General features: G+C 48.0%; 1 protein-coding gene across 7 annotated transcripts in view; it reads left to right on the top strand.

Annotated features, from left to right (window-relative positions):
- The window catches only part of OTUD5 (OTU deubiquitinase 5), a 36,612-nt gene that overhangs the window by 13,673 nt on the left and 5,774 nt on the right, over positions 1–17,165 (top strand). For 4 of the 7 annotated variants that reach the window (XM_055268100.2, XM_063634443.1, XM_055268098.2 and 1 more), the window contains exons 2-5: positions 675–768; positions 9,865–9,929; positions 10,019–10,175; positions 10,274–10,422. In XM_055268100.2, coding sequence (XP_055124075.1) covers positions 675–768; positions 9,865–9,929; positions 10,019–10,175; positions 10,274–10,422 — 465 coding nt within the window. Of the gene's footprint in view, positions 1–674; positions 769–9,864; positions 9,930–10,018; positions 10,191–10,273; positions 10,423–17,165 lie in introns of all 7 variants that reach the window. The other 3 variants (XM_055268096.2, XM_055268095.2, XM_063634442.1) reach the window with 1 other exon arrangement.

The following is a 17,165-nucleotide window of genomic DNA, read 5'->3' as shown; positions in this document are numbered from 1 at the left end:
GCAACCTCTTGCCTCCCGGGTTCAAACGATTCTCCTGCCTAAGTCTCCTGAGTAGCTGGGATTACAGGCATGCACCACCACGCCCGACTACTTTTGGATTTTTATTAGAGACGGGGTTTCTCCATGTTGGTCAGGCTGGTCTCCAACTCCCGACCTCAGGTGATCCACCCACCTTGGCCTCCCAAAGTGCTGGGATTACAGGCGCGAGCCACCACGCCCGGCCTACAGCATATCTTGGAATCCTCTAGCCCTTTGTCAGGTTCAGGATCTAGGTTCTTGCTAGTTACTCCCTCTTCACCACCTTTCCTAGATGAAACTCCTTGAGGTAGAGCCACATGCTCCACCCAGGCACTTGCTGAGTCTCTGGCTGCCTGGGGCAGTGTGGCTCCCTGGGCCAGGCCCTGCAAGGTCAACAGAAGCCATAAGGCATATGGGGCCACTGTTCTCAGGGCACCTAGGACCCTTTTGGAAGCAAGTCTTAGTTTCACTCAGCAACTAATTCCCTAAAAGAGTCTCCTACTTCACATGCATGGAGTGGTCAAACAGGGCTGAGAACTTTACCTTGGCCAGCGTCCTCTCTGTCAATGATCTAGGCCTCTCGGGAGCTTGAGGTCGGGGCCCTGGGGAGGGAGTACAGGGTTTCCCTGTTGCTGACCCCCACCTCTTCCCTCCAGCAGGAGCATTGGTTTGAAAAGGCCCTACGAGACAAGAAGGGCTTCATCATCAAGCAGATGAAGGAGGATGGCGCCTGTCTCTTCCGGGCTGTAGGTGAGTCTCTGCCTTAGTCCTTAAGGGCCTAGGGCTGCCCCTAAGCTGTGTCCCAGTTATCAGGAATAGCCCCTGAGACAGGGTTGAGGCAGAGCTAGCTAATCTTTTAGGGACTCTAGGCTCCAGCCTCAAGTTGGTATCTGACCTCTAGCCGTGGGTCTTGAGATATTGTAGTGGTGCAAGATTAATATGAATAATAACAGCAAGAAGAGTGATAAAGAAAATAATATCCTTTGGGACACATTGTTCTGTCAGGTGCTACAGGAAACCTCTTTGATTCCCCTCTAAGCTAGGTGAGTGTAGGGACTATTGTTGCTTCCATTTGTCAGATGAGAAAAGTGGCTCAGAGATGGTGAGTGACTTATCTGGAATAAAATAATAAGTGGTAGAGTTGGGATTCAGTGTCTGGGTTAGATTAGTCAGGCCCATGCTCTTAACCATAGCACACTGCTGCCACCCTGGGCTGTATGACCCCTAGGTTTATACCCAGATCCCATCTCTGGTGTGTTGCGGGTCTCTGTTCCTCAGTCTGTGTGTATGGGGGCTATCAGACTAGATCTTTACAAATTTCTTGTATCATAGAATTTTTTTTCAACTTATATGAAAGTAGAGAGAATGATGAACCCTCATGTACCCATCATCCAGCTTCAAAATAGTCAATACGTGGCCAGCCTTGTTTCATCACTATCCCGCCCACTCTTTCTCACTCCCCTGAAAGAAGAGTATTTTTAAAGCAAAACCCCGACATTGGATCATTTCATTCGTAAATATTTCTGTATGTTTCTCTGACAGATACAGACTTACTCTCTTCTTTTTAACATAATGAAAATGCCATTACTGCACCTAACAGAATTAATAATGCCTTAATACCATCTGTTATCCAGTCTGAGTTGGATCTTTGAGGCCATTTTGGCTGTGAATCTGTGACCCAACAAGTAGTTGTGAGGTCCTGTGCTAGGGTGAAGGGGAAGCTGGGAATGTGACCTGATCCTCCCTCTGGTGCTCTGATATCTACCAAGGAAAAGTGCCCTCTGATAGGAGCTTTGAGCTGGGAGTCAGAAGACCTACCTTCTAGTTCTGTCCCTGACTCATAACTGCTGTGACACTTGGCCTTGCTCTTCCCGTCTGTGAAATGGTGTTGATTCTCAATGCCTCCTTGAGTTCCTTCTTGGTCTGCTATTCTCTCCGTCTGTGGGTACCCCCCATGTCTATTGGTGGGCTGGGGTGTTTTAGGCTCCATCCCTGGCTGCACAACTGATTCTTGGTATGACCTTAGGCAAGCAGCTCTTCTTTCCTGAGACTGTTTCTTCATCTCTAAAATGGGGCTAAAAGACCCTAATGCTGTAACGATTTAATGAAGTTGCTTTGGTAAATCCCTTTAGTGCCTGACACATATAGTAGAACCTAATGGAACAGTAGCATTTGTAAAACCCAGATGCCATTTTCACTGGTGCCTCAGAGTCACATGTGTTTGTTGAAAGGGTGGAGTGAGTGGTCTCCTCTCTATTCTGCCAGGCAGAAGAGGCTCAGGCAATGGGCTCTATTGGACTGGGAAAAAAACTTACCTCTCCTACCCCTCTGGCTCAAGTTTGTGTTTTCCCTGGGATGTTTCCCAGAGGAAGAGCTGCGTTTTGGGGCATCTTGGACAAAAGAAAGGCAAAGAAAGAATAGGTGGGGACCTGTTAGATGCTAGGCCCTGTGTTGAGACCTCAGGCTGGATGTAGGGTAAGCAGAGCTTCTGGTGGAGTTAGGATTAGAAAATGCAGCGGGCATCTGAGTCTTGGGCAGTCATTGAGGGTAAGCCTCGGGGCTGGCTAGTGAGGACCTGGCTTGTGTAGTAACTCATATCAAGAGCTGTGTGTGTGTGTGTGTGTGTGTGTGTGTGTGTGTGTGTGTGTATCTAGCTGTTCTCCCCAAATACCCCCGACCCTTGGGGCTAGCTAGTGAGGACCTGGCTTGTTGTAGTAACTCGTATCAAGAGCAGTATTTGTGTGTGTGTGTGTGTGTGTGTGTGTGTGTGTGTGTGTGTGTATCTAGCTGTTTTCCCCAAATACCCTCGACCCTTCCTCCCACTGGGGCCTTCATTAAGGGGCCTCTACTTACAGGAAGAGCTGACCAGGGCAGGTTGAAGGCCTTTCCTTATCGGCACTATGGCTATACATTTCCCCTGACTGGGCTGCCTTTGGCTTTTCTCTGTAAAACCTCAGAAGTCCTGTGGCCTCTCCCCCGAAGTACATGGCCCTTGGTCTCCAGACCTTATCTGGAGGTTTCCTTGGTACAGAGTGCATAATACATGTGCCTGGGAAGGGGACTTTGTCCCTGGGCTTTTTGCTGCCCCCCTGTTTCCAGCCTCGCCTGGATGGGGACAGATGGCAGTCAGCTTAGACTGTAGTGTGAAGCCCTACAGGCTGACTTCCTGCCATGTGTTGAATAGTGGAAGGAACGTGGAGCAGAGAGTTGGAGTTGGGGTGGGAGGTTGCAAACATAGAGGGCACTGTTTCCTTGACCCCTGCTGTGTGCTAGGCATTCAGCTGGGTGCTTCAGGCTCACTGCAAAACTTGGATCATTATCCCATGAAACAGGTGAAAAGATTGAAGCATAGAAAGGGAAATGACATGCTCAGGGCCATTAGCCAGAGCTGGCCTGGGAACCCAGAGGTGTCCAAAGGACACACATTCTTTTTTTTTTTTTTTTTGAGATGGAGTCTCCCTCTGTCGCCCAGGCTGGAGTGTGCAGTGGCGTGATCTTGGCTCACTGCAACCTCCGCCTCCCGGGTTCAAGCGATTCTTCTGCCTCAGCCTCCTGAGTAGCTAGGATTACAGGCATGCACCATCACACCTGGTTAATTTTTGTGTTCTTAGCAGCGACAGGGTTTCACCATGTTGGTCAGGCTGGTCTCAAACTCCTGACTTCGTGATCCACCCGCTTTGGCCTCCCAAAGTGTTGGGATTATAGGCATGAGCCACCGCACCCGGCCAGGACACATTCTTTTTATGATCCTAGGATCCTTAGCTTCTTAGCTTGGTTGTCAACTGGCTGGATGACCTTGGCTGTGTTCCTTGACTTCTCTGGACCTTACCTCCTCCAAGTAGGAGCACGTGGCCCTCTGTTGTTGGGAGTCTTGAGGCAGGTGGCTTTCTGCCTTCTGTTCCCCTGGATTATCTTCCTATAGGGTCCTACCATTTGCTTTAGAGACTTCTGAGAATTGCCTACTCCCCAGGTAGCTGCCTGCCTGTCATTGGTTCCCCTGAGTTAAGCAATATCCATTGCTTGCGCTCAGTTCTCTCCCACCTCCTCTTATTGGGAATTCATAAGCATCAGTGAAGGCTTGGGTGGAGTGGAGGTGGGAACCTGAGCCTCAGAGGTATCCTGTGGCCCACCCTGTCCCTGTTATGCTCAGATAACCTCATCCTGGAAACATGACTCTGCATCTCTCCCTTGCTCCCTCCCTCCACGTGGCTTTGACTCAGCAGAAACCTCTAACCCTGACCAGGGTCCTGGTGCTAGCTTCTGTGGGCAGAGTGGAGGCCACATGGTTGTTTCTACATGCCACTCCCATGGGGGAGTGGCAAGGGCTGTGCATGTTACCACGATGAGGCCCAGAAACATTATTAGCTAGGCCCACTCTTCTGGGCCTTTTGGTCTTGGAACATGAACCATCAGCACTAGGAGGGATGGATCTGAGATCAATTTTGATTGTTTTATAAATGGGGAAACTGAGGCCTCAAGAGAAAGCCAAGACCCTACCCTATCTAGGTCATACAACCAGTGTCAGAACATTGGTATTTGAGGTTGAACCAGGCCACAGAAAGAAGATTCCCATGGGCCATTTCCTGAACACCAGCTTCCTTCAGCCTCTCTCTCCCCTGTATCCTTCAGATTTCTCATCCTTGCAGTGGGAATCCTTGAGCAGAGGAGCACACATCTCAGGAACCAGACTATCCAGGGGGATAAGTACTCCTGTCTCTCCCACTGAGGGTATGCTAATTGGGGTAGTTGGGGCCACAGACCAGGTCACACCACAGCTGCGTGACAGGCAAGTGAGACCTTTGTCCTGGCTCATCTCCTCAGGAGATTGGTTCTCAGTGGGCCCAGGGTTCCCACTGGACCAGGAAGGTAGTGGGGAGCAGACCAGGTCCCTGTTTCCCTCTGCAGCTGTGTGTACACACATTTGTGTGGTTTGTTTTTAGGTTCCCTGTAGACACCTAGCTTCCTTTTTTGCTCTTAGCGGGACTTGCTGTGGCTCTTCTGGGAGGCAGGCAGCTACCTGGGGAGTAGACAGTTCTCAGATGTCTCTAAAGCAAATGGTAGGACCCTATAGGAAGATAATCTAGGGTCTCATGTCTTGCTTCTTAACATAAATCCGGGTACATTATTGGTTACATTACATTAGTTACATAAGGACTTCCCCCGGGCAACAGAGGAGAGAGGTTGAGGCTAGTCTGTTAGAGCTCTTGGTTATTTCCCCTGCCCTCCACCTACTCTGCCAGAGGCCAGGAAGGAGGTTGGTGGGGTAGGGAGTCCCTCAGTTTATAGAGCCTCACATCTTCAGTCTTTCCTGAAGTGGCAAGGGCATCTACTCATTGAATGTGATAGTTCTCTGTTGTGGGATTTGTTGGGTGAGCATTTGGCCTCAGGGAGCATCTTTGGCAGGCTCTGCTGTATGTGTATACACATGCGCATTTCTATACTGGTGTCTCTGTGTGTCCAGAAAAAGGAAAGAAGTGGGGTGCGTATGGGGAGGGTAAGGTTCATATTGGCCTCTGTGGCCCTAGGGAGAGATACAGCCCCTGATATCTATAATCTCTGCCCTCTCCCATGCCTTTCCTGGGTTCTAGCTGATTCCTGCTTGTGCTGGTGTGGAAACTGAGGCACACAAGATCAGGTCCTGCTCCAGGGAGTAAGGTGACTAAGATGGTGGCTAGATTGGGGTGAGGGTGGTAATATCAGCTGGGGCCAGCAGTTACCCTTTGAGAGCCTGGCCTCCCCTTCACCCCCCTAAATCTGTGATCCCAGGCAAGCTTTGCCACATTTCTGTGTCTCCTGGGTAAAGTAAGAGTATTTTGGTAAGGATAGAATGAGTTGGAGTGTGAAAAGTCTTTGGTGTGGGACCAATTGTAGTATTGTACTGAGGATTTCTGAGCCCTGTTGGAGATGGGAACAGAGGTAGAATGGTGGGGGACCCCCTTCCAGCTGGCCTCTGGGAGGGGAGAACAGGTGCAGATTGCCCACAAGTGCAGCGTCAGCAAGAGGAGGAGTTTCAGTTTCTATCAAAACAAGTTCTCTGAATTCCCCTACCTCTGCAGGTCATCCCCCCAACCTCAGACCCCTCCACAGGGAAGTCAAGCCTGGCCCCCAGCCCTGTGTGCCAGCCTTCTGGAGGACAGAGGTGGAGCTAGGAAAGTCAGAAAAACAAATTCTTTTTTTTTTTTTTTGAGACAGAGTTTCGCTCTTGTTGCCTAGGCTGTAGCGCAGTGGTGTGATCTTGGCTCATTGCAACCTCCACCTCCTGGGTTCAAGTGATTCTTCTGCCTCAGCCTCCCAAATAGCTGGGATTACAGGCGTCCACCACCCCGCCTGGCTGTTTTTTTGTATTTTTAGTAGAGATAGGGTTTCACCATGTTGGCTAGGCTGGTCTCGAACTCCTGACCTCAGGTGATCCACCTGCGTTGGCCTCCCAAATTGCTGGGATTACAGGCATGAGCCACCACACCTGGCCAAAAATGAATTCTTGTTGAGTACTTCCTATGTGTTTAGCTCTGTGCTTAGATGCTTTTCCTGCCTTTATATTATTGGAGAAATCTTTCTATTCTCCCTTGTTGGGGTGGTACTATTGCTGTTTTCCTTGGTTTGGAGATGTATATTTTCTTCCATATTAATGATTCCAAACTTAGGGTATACCTTATAATCAGTGTGGTGTGTTTCTCCCCTCAAAAGCTGTGATTAGGTACATGTTATACCATATCACCTATCAGTTGCATCATCGGATTGAGGAGAGAAGGTGGTATTTTACATTTTACAGATAAGTAAAGAAATGTCATAACTCGTCCATACTTTAGGACCCTGTTTTATGAAGCCTGTATTGTTAATTTGATATTAATTTAACTGCTGAAGTTTTGTTAGAACTAAGGGCCTAGAGGTAGACCTTTGGACCTTTGGTTTCACTAAAGGTAGAGAGCCAGGAGAGGACATGCATCCTAGGTCTGCATTTGGGGCTTTCCTCTGGCTGAGGATTTGCAGCAGAAATGAGAAAAGGCTCCATAAGTGGTTATGGCAACATTCTGGCTGACTCGTGGGTAACTAGCATATGAAGGAATCATTGTCGTCATGACAAATTGTGTTCCTGTTTCTTGACCAGCTACTGTGCCTTAGGTGCTTGGCAAACCTCCTGTGTAGTTTTGACAACACCCAGCAGATGGAAGAGGAGTTACTGTCTCCACCTTATGCATGAGGACATTTCAGCTTAGAGAGGTTAAAGGCCTTATCCATTGCCACATAGCTAGGAGGCAGCAGAGCCTTTCTGCCAGGCAAAGGGGTCAGTGGCAGAGAAATGGGACCCTCAGGGGGTTTTCCCCCAGATCCCTTCCCTGTTCCACAGTCTCCTCTCTTTCCCACATTTTCCTGCATCTGGCATCTAGCTCTTGAAGATAGAACTCCCAGGCCTGGAAATGACAGTTGACCTTTCCATAGGAGATGGGCTTTCTCCAGCACCTCAGCCTATCTCTCTGAGCCTGGCCAGCCAACCCCTATTTAACCCCTTCACTCTCATCTTTGTTCCTGTTTACTGCAGCTGCCAACAGCACTGCCTCCCAGTACCCCAAGCTCAGCCTACAGAAATAGCTCCTCAAGTAGCTCACTGTGCGGGCTCTGTGGTCCTGGCTTCTAAGAAAGGCAGCAGCAGGGGGCCCCCAGCCTGTGCGCAGGACATGTGACTTGCTGGAAATGCCGCTGGGGAGGGCGGGGGAGAGTGTGGCCGCAGAACCCACATCCTTGTTTACATTGGTGAAGGGGCTACCCCCTTCCCGCCTTCACGACCTCCACACCCCCTTACCCTTCAGGTCTCTTCACCTCCAAGAGGACTGGAGACAAACGTGGGCCCTATTTTCTATCTCAGAGTAGCCTTTCTCACAGAACCCTTCAGGGTAGGAAGGGGAAGGCAGGGAAGGCGTTCTTCTGACAGTTCTTCAGAGAGGTAGACTGACAGGGAAGAACTCAGGAGTGTTCCTGTGTGACCTGACCCTAGCCCCGTGCCCCAGGGAGATCCCATCAGAGCAGTGGTCTTCTGGGGAAACAAAGGGAAATTCCCAAAACCAGTGGAAATCAGACTTGCATGATCTTCAGGCCCACTTTAATTTCACAGGGAGAAGAGCTCCCTGGCTTACCCAGCCTATCCATTTGCTCAGTAAACTTTTCCTGATTTCCTTTACTGTATCGGGCCCTGAACTGGGGGTGGACTTTGGTGTGAACTGCCCTTTGCCTTCTGTGGGAGCCCAGTGTGGTCGGGCAGAAGTCTATGCACACCTTTGATAAATCTGGTGATAGAGGTGCCCTGGGTAGTGGGGAACTGTATTAAAGAACATGTTGGGCCAGGCGCGGTGGCTCACACCTGTAATCCAGGCGCTTTGGGAGTCTGAGGCGAGAGAATCGCTTGAGCCCAGGAGATCAAGGCTGCAGTGAACTATGATCACGCCACTGCACTCCAGCCTGGGCGACAGAGCGAGACCTTGTCTCAAATAAATAAATAAATAAATAAATAAAGAACACATTGGTGTTTGAGAAGTAGGCAGCTGACGAGGATGGAAGGAGCGTCCTGAAGAGAAGGAACGGCATGTGTGAAGATCCTCAAGCGAAGCAGAGGGAGTGTGTTTCCTTCTCGCCTTAGTTTGACCAAATCTCACGACGCCTGGACTATTCGGGCCACAGGCTGCCCATCCTGAGTTAAGCTAAAGTTAGTTGCATGTGTGTCTTACCTCTTTTACTAGACTGTGTGCTCCCCGAAGGTAGGGGCAGGATTTTACTCACCTCTGTCACCTTCACAGTACCCCACATTCAGGCCTCCCTATGGAGGAAGGAATTCTGATTTACTCTGTGGCTACTCTGTCCCAAGCCCAGTGGTAGTTATTTTATACCCATTATCTCATTTAATCCCCACAAAAGGCCTTTTTTTTGAGACAGAGTCTCACTCTGTTGCCCAGGCTGGAGTGCAGTGACATGATCTCGGCTCACTGCAACCTCTGCCTCCTGGGTTCAAGCGATTCTCCTGCTTCAGCCTCCCAAGTAGCTGGGATTACAGGCGCCTGCCACCATGCCCGGCTTATTTTTGTATGTTTGGTAGAGACGGGGTTTCACCATGTTGGCCAGGCTGGTCTCGAACTCCTGACCTCAAGTGATCTGCCCGCCTTGGCCTCCCAAAGTGTTGGGATTACAGGTGTGAGCCTCCACGCCTGGCCTGTTATCCCTCTTGTTCCCATTTTACAGATGAGGTATATGAGGCTCAGAACACTTGGGTCACTTGCCTCTGGTCACTCAGCTCTCTAGTATCTGGCAGAACTGGGCTTGGAGCCCATTTTTTTTTTTCTTTCCTTTTTTTGTCTTTGTTCCCTTTTTTTTCCAACCTACAAAGGCCATGTTGACTCGTGGGAGTCAGGAAAACTGAATTCAGAGTTGACTCTGTCACAAACTGACTCTTTGTGACCTTGGACAAACCACAAACTCCCCCTGAACCTCAGTTTCCTCATGTGGAAAGCAAAGGGGGGGTGTGGGAATCAATAGCGTTTGAGGCCAACCTGTGGAACTTAGAATGTTGTTGATTTCTCTGAGTGGCCACGTGTACCCTAGACAAAGTTATTATCTGCCCAAGAGGCGTGTGGCTGTTTTCCTCTCACCTGCACTCTCTTGTTCTTCAAGTCTGGCCCTGCCTGCCTTATTTTTCCATGACCCCGTTCTAGCCTACAAGGGCAAGAACTCTCCAGGCCTTGGGGTAGAAAAGGGAATTTCCCTGGTCCCCCAGTTCCTCTTCCCCAAAGGATGTTCTATGATGCAGAGCTCTTCTCTGGCATCTCTGACCCTAGCTGCTGCTTTCTTCTGCCCCCACAGCTGACCAGGTGTATGGAGACCAGGACATGCATGAGGTTGTGCGAAAGCATTGCATGGACTATCTGGTGAGAAAATGGGGGAGGCCTTTGGGGGAGGGGCAGGGTGGGAGGATTTCTTCTCCACACAGACCTTAACCTTCCAATCTATTCTGCAGATGAAGAATGCCGACTACTTCTCCAACTATGTCACAGAGGACTTTACCACCTACATTAACAGGAAGCGGAAAAACAATTGCCATGGCAACCACATTGAGATGCAGGCCATGGCAGAGATGTACAACCGTCCTGTGGAGGTGTACCAGTACAGCACAGGTACTTCTGCAGTGGGTAGGTGAGGGAAAGATGGCGCCTTGTTCGAGCCTGCCCTACCTGGCCTGCTGTGGATGCTCCCTCCTTCTCTTTCTCTGCAGAACCCATCAACACATTCCATGGGATACATCAAAACGAGGACGAACCCATTCGTGTTAGCTACCATCGGAATATCCACTATAATTCAGTGGTGAATCCTAACAAGGCCACCATTGGTGTGGGGCTGGGCCTGCCATCATTCAAACCAGGGGTGAGTGGGTCCCTGTGCCCAGAATGGCTGCTGGATATAGAGGTCAGAAACCTGTTGGAGTCTGTTTTGCCCCTAACTCACAAAAATATCCTGTCTCCTCTCTCCCCTGAGGTCTCACCCTTATTAAAAAAAAAATAGGGAGTTACTTAAGGTGATCTCTCAGGGCTTGTTCTTTGGTCTTGGTTTGCCTGTCTGAGTTGGCTTACCTATCTTTTGTGCCCGTTGAGGGCTGGCATTTTAGGATATGGAGTCCTATTTGGGAGCAGTGAGCCAGGGCTTGCTCTGGGCATCTTGGCATGGATCTTTCTCCCGGGATCATAGTGGTTACAGACAGCCATGGTCACAGAGACATGGGGTACAGGCCTGGCCCCACCACTCACTGGCTGTGTGATCTAGGCAGATTCTGTAAGTATTCCAGGCTAGCAGCTTGGCTGATAACAGAAAGCACCTCCCACTGGGCCTGGGGCCTAGTAGGTGTTCAGAAGGTGGCAGTGCATTTTCGCAGCACATACTGATAGATTCTCATTCATTTCTCTCTCTCTCATAGTCATCTGCTGAGGATTTTGGTATCTTCTATTCAGGTTTCACTTCTACAAACACAAAGTACTCCTTCATTTTCGGAAACACATAGCCTGACACCAACACACCTTCCAACATAGGGTTCTTTTTTGTTTTGTTTTTAAATAAACTTAATTTTAGAGCAGCTTTAGATTTACAGAAGTACTGCAAAGAGGCCGGGCACGGTGGCCCACACCTGTAATCCCAGCATTTTGGGAAGCCGAGGCTGGCAGATCACCTGAGGTCAGGGGTTCAAGACCAGCCTGGCTAACATGGTGAAACCCTGTCTCTACTAAAAATACAAAAATTAGCTGGGCGTGGCAGTGGGTGCCTGTAATCTCAGCTACTCGGGAGGCTGAGGCAGGAGAATCACTTGAACCTGGGAGGTGGAGGTTGCAGTGAGCCAAGATTGTGCTACTGCACTCCAACTTGGGCGACAGAATGAGACTCTGTCTCAAAAAAAAAAAAAAAAAAAAGTTGCAAATATATTACAGAGTTCCCATATGCCTCACTATGATTAATGTATTAACATAGTACATTTGTCATAGTTAATGAACCAATATCGACATATTATTAACTAAAGACCATACTTGACTCAGATTACCTCAGTTTTTCCCTAATGACCTTTGTCTGTTCCAGGATCCCATCCAGGGTGCCATATTATATTTAGTTGTTGTGTCCCCTTTATCTCCTCTTGGCTGTGACAGTTTCTCAGAATTTTCTTGTTTTTGTTTTCGATCTGTTTACTGACTCTCGTTTTGCCTTTTCTAGAATGTCACATAATTGGAAATGTACAGTATGTAGCTTTTTCAGACTGGCTTTTTTCACTTAACGCTATGCATTTAAGATTCATCTGTGACTTGTCCTGGTTTAATGGCTCATTTTGTTTTTTGGTGGGCGGGTGGAGAGACAAGGTCTCACTCTGTCACCCAGGCTGCAGTGCAGTGGGGCAATCTAGGCTCACTGTAGCTAGCCTCCACTTCCCAGGCTCAAGCAAGCCTCTCACCTCAGCCTCCTGAGTAGCTGGGAGACTACAGGTGCTCGCCACCATGCCTGGCCAGTGTTTTAAAAAAATTTTTTATAAAAAAATGAAAAATTTTTTTTTGTAGAGACAAGGTCTCACTATATTGCCAAGGCTGACCTTGAACTCTTGGGCTCAAGTGATCCCCGCGCCTCGGCCTCCCAAAGTGCTGGAATTACAGGCATGAGCCACTGCACCCAGCTTCCTCTTTTTCTTTCTTCAAAAATATGAATGTTCTGGCCAGGTGTGGTGGCTCACGCCTGTAATCCCAACACTGGGAGGCTGAGGTGGGAGGATCTCCTGAGGTCAGGAGTTCGAGACCAGCCTGGCCAACATGGTGAAACCCTGTTTCTACTAAAAATACTAAAAAAATTAGCCGGGTGTGGTGGCACACACCTGTAATCCGAACTACTTGGGAAGCTGAGGCAGGAGAATTGCTTGAACCCGGGAGGCAGAGGTTGCAGTGAGCTGAGATTTCACCCCTGCACTCCAGCCTGGGTGATGGAGCGTGACTCTGTCTGAAAGAAAAAATAAAAATGATTGTTTTAAGTTTTTGTATTTAATAGACTTAATTGTTTAGAGCAGTTTTAGATTTACAGAACAATTGAGGAGATAATACAGAATTCCCACATATCCTCCTCTTCCCAAACACAGTTCTGCTATTATTATTATTATTATCTTTTTTTTGAGACGAAGTTTCTCTCTTGTCTCCCAGGCTGGAGTGCAATGGCTCAATCTTGGCTCACTGCAACCTCTGCCTCCCAGGTTCAAGCAATTCTCTTGCCTCAGCTTCCCAAGTAGCTGGGATTACAGGCACCTGCCACCACGCCCAGCTAATTTTTTTTTTTTTTTTTTTTTTTTTTTTTTTTTGAGACGGAGTTTCGCTCTTTCACCCAGGCTGGAGTGCAGTGGCGCGATCTCGGCTCACTGCAGGCTCCGCCCCCCGGGGTTCACGCCATTCTCCTGCCTCAGCCTCCCTTGTAGCTGGGACTACAGGCGCCTGCCACCTCGCCCGGCTAATTTTTTGTATTTTTAGTAGAGACGGGGTTTCACCGTGTTAGCCAGGATGGTCTCGATCTCCTGACCTTGTGATCCGCCTGCCTCGGCCTCCCAAAGTGCTGGGATTACAGGCGTGAGCCACTGCGCCCGGCCCTAGCTAATTTTTGTGTTTTTAGTAGAGACGGGGTTTCACCATGTTGAAGGCTGGTCTCGAACTCCTGACCTCAGGTGATCCACCCATCTCGGCCTCCCAAAATGCTGGGATTACAGGCGTGAGCCAAAGCGCCCAGCCCAGTTCTGCTATTATTAACAGCTCAGATGATTATGGTACATTTGTTACAATGTGCGAACCAATATTAATACTTTTTTTTTTTTTTTTTTTAAGACAGAGTTTCTCTCTGTGGCCCAGGCTGGAGTGCAATGAGGCGATCTTGGCTCACTGCAACCTCCGCCTTCTGTGTTCAAGCGATTCTTCTGCCTCAGCCTCCCAAGTAGCTGAGATTACAGGTGCCCACCACCACACCTGGCTAATTTTTCTATTTTTAGTAGAAACGGGGTTTCACCACATTGGCCAGGCTGGTCTCGAACTCCTGACCTCAGGTGATCCACCCACCTCGGCCTCTCAAAGTGCTGTGATTACAGGCGTGAGCCACCACACCCGGCCTAATACGTTGCTATTAAATGAAGTCTGCATGCCTCCTTAGGCCCCTTTATCTTTGATAGTTTCTCAGTTTTGTTTTGATGACCTTGACAGTTTTAAGGAGTACTGATCAAATATTTTGTAGGAAATGTCTCTTTTGGACTTTTTCTCATGTTTAAACTAGGGTTGTGGGTCTTAGGGAGGAAGATCACAGAGGTAAAGTGCCATTCTCATTACATCATTTCAAGGGTTTATACTATGAGTGTCATTTATGCCTGTTGGTGTTACCCTTTATCAACTGGCAGAAGTAGTGTTTGTTAGGTTTCTCCACCTAAGGTTACTCTTTCCCATCTTTCCCATACTGTACTGTGTGGAAGGAAGTCACTATGTGCAGCCCACACCTAAGAAATGGTTATGCCCCATCCCCTTGAGGGTAGAGTGTCTACATAGATTATTTGGAATTCTTCAAGGAGGATCTGTCTCTCGTCCTTAACTCATCCTTAATTTATTAATTTTTCCAGTTATTTATTTACATCAGTATGGTCTTTTTTTTTTTTTTTTTTTTTGAGAGAGAGTTTCGCTCTTGTTGCCCAGGCTCCTGGAGTGCAAGGGCGCCATCTCAGCTCACTGCAACCTCTGCCTCCCAGGTTCAAGCGATTCTCCTGCCTCAGCCTCCCGAGTAGCTGGGATTACAGGCATGCGCCACCACACCCAGCTAATTTTTGTATTGCTTAGTAGAGATGGGGTTTCACCGTGTTGGTCAGGCTGAAGTCTCGAACTCCTGACCTCAGGTGATCCACGCTCCTCGGTCTCCCAAAGTGCAGGGATTACAGGTGTGAGCTGCTGTGCCCAGCTGAATCAGCCATTTCTTTAAAGAGCCCTGGAATGTATTGGAGACTGTTAACAGAAATCAAGACCTAGGTGTTGAATATGCTCTTCGATATCAGGTTGTCCATGCTTCTAGGCCCTCTCAGCTGATAGAGCAAGGAGCTACATGTATGTATAGTGGCCTGTGTACACATATCTATAAATATTTCTACCTGTAACCATCAGTATTTATATTAAACATGAATCCTTACTGATGTCTCCAACTCAGATCCATTATCACATGCTTCATTCTAGCCTTCTCCCCTTGTTCTTCTGCAAATTCCCACTCTATATGCACTGGTTCCTACCATCCATTTATGTAACTGCTCGCTTCCGCATACACATGTAGCAGAATCACACTTGTTCACTCGTACCCCCGTGGGAAACAACTTTATCACTACAACACAATGCTACATATAGTTCTTTTTTGCCTTTGGTGTTACAGACTCCATTCATTTTGAAAGTGACCTACTTTTGCCCCCACCCCCTTCAAATGAGGGTGTTTATTTTTATTTTATTTTATTTTATTTTATTTTTTGAGACAGAGTCTCGCTCTGTCGCCCAGGCTGGAGTGCAGCGGCGTGATCTCAGCTCACAGCAAGCTCCACCTCCCGGGTTCACGCCATTCTCCTGCCTCAGCCTCCCAGGAAGCTGGGACTACAGGCACCTGCCACCATACCCGGCTAATTTTTTGTATTTTTAGTAGAGACGGGGTTTTACTGTGTTAGCCAGGATGGTCTGAATCTCCTGACCTCATGATCCGCCCGCCTCGGCCTCCCAAAGTGCTGGGATTACAGGCGTGAGCCACCGCGCCCAGCCAAGATTGTTTCATGTTTGTAATACATTTGTATTATTTTGTCACATTTTTGCATTCTATGCTGGGATCTCAGATCCCCTAATATTTTTTTTGTTTATTTTTGAGACAGAGTCTCACTGTCGCCCAGGCTGGAGTGCAGTGGTGCGATGATCTCAGCTCACCGCAACCTTTACCTCCTGGGTTCAAGCAATTCTCGTGCCTCCCGAGTAGCTGGAATTACAGGCATGCACTACCACACCTGGCTAATTTTTGTATTTTTAATAGAGACGGGGTTTCTCCATGTTGCCCAGGCTGGTCTCGAACTCCTGACTTCAGGTGCTCTGTCCACCTCGGCCTCCCAAAGTGCTGGGATTACAGGCGTGAGCCACCGCACTGGCCATAGATCTTTTAATTTTAATTTAATTTAATTTTAGTTTTTATTTTTGAGACAGAGTCTTGCTCTGTCACCCAGGCTGGAGTACAGTGGTGCGATCTCGGCTCACTGCAACCTCAGCCTCCTTGGTTCAAGTGATTCTCTTGCCTCTGCCTCCTGAGTAGCTGGGATTACAGGCACGCGCCACCATGCCCAGCTAATTTTTTGTATTTTTAGTAGAAACAGGGTTTCACCATATTGGCCAGGCTGGTCTCGAACTCCTGACCTCAGGAGATCCACCCGCCTTGGCCTCCCAAAGTGCTGGGATTACAGGCATGAGCCACCGTGCCCAGCCTTCCTAATTTTTTTTTAAATAGTATATATTAAGGTCCACTCTTTGTGTTGTACATTCTATGGGTTTTGACAAATGTATAATGTCACGTATCTACTATTACAGTATTATTCAGAATAGTTTGACCACCCTTAAAATTCCTCATACTCCATATGCTTACCCCTCCCTTCCTCCCTCTTCCTGCAAACGCTAATCTATTGTGTTTGTGAGTTGCCTGTTTCAGAATGTCATATAATTGTAATCATACAGTATGTAGCCTTTTCATACTGCTTTTTTTTTGTTTTTTTTGAGACAGTGTATCACTGTTGCCCAGGCTGGAGTGCAGTGGCACAATATCACTGCAGCCTTGACCTCCTGGGTTTAAGCAATCCTCCCACCTCAGCCTCCCAAGTAGCTGGGACCACAGGCACACACCACCACGCCTGGCTAACTTTAAAAATATTTTTATTTTGTAGAGACAGGGTCTCAATGTGTTGCTCAGGCCGATCTCAAATTCCTGGGGACAAGTGATCCTCCTGCCTTGGCCTCTCAAAGTACTGGTATTGCAGGGGTGAGCCACCTGCAGCCAATTTGCTTTTTTTCCCCCTGAAATTAAAATGGTCAGCGTGACAGACTGCTTCTTTTTACTTAGCAGTATGCATTAAGGTTTCTCCATGTTCTTTCATGGCTTGTTAGCTGGTTTCTTTCTTATCACTTAATGTTCCTTTTATGGAGGTACCAGTTTAATTATTCACCTACTAAAAGACATTCTTGGTTGCTTCCAGTTTTTGATGATTATGAATAAAGCTTCTGTAACGTGCATGCAGGTTTTTTTGTGGACTAAGTTTTTAGATCAGTTGTATACATAGCTGGGAGCAAGATTGCTGGATTGCGTTGTAAGATTATGTTTTGATTTATGAGGAACTGAGAAACTGTCTTCCAAAGTGGCTGTATAATTTGCATGCCCACCATAACGATTTAGAAGTTCCTGTTGCTCAGCATTACCAGCAATTGATACTGTCATTGTGTTGGATTTTAGCCATTCTCTTAGGTGTGTAGTGGTATCTCATTATTTTAACTTGCAATTGCCTATTGGCAAATGCTGTTAAGCATCTTTTCATATGCTTATTTGCCATCTGTATAGCTTCTTTGGTGAAT

The sequence above is a fragment of the Symphalangus syndactylus genome, chromosome X (assembly GCF_028878055.3).
Source record: "Symphalangus syndactylus isolate Jambi chromosome X, NHGRI_mSymSyn1-v2.1_pri, whole genome shotgun sequence".
In the NCBI taxonomy this organism is placed as follows: domain Eukaryota; kingdom Metazoa; phylum Chordata; class Mammalia; order Primates; family Hylobatidae; genus Symphalangus; species Symphalangus syndactylus.
This window is presented reverse-complemented; position numbering and strand designations above follow the sequence as displayed.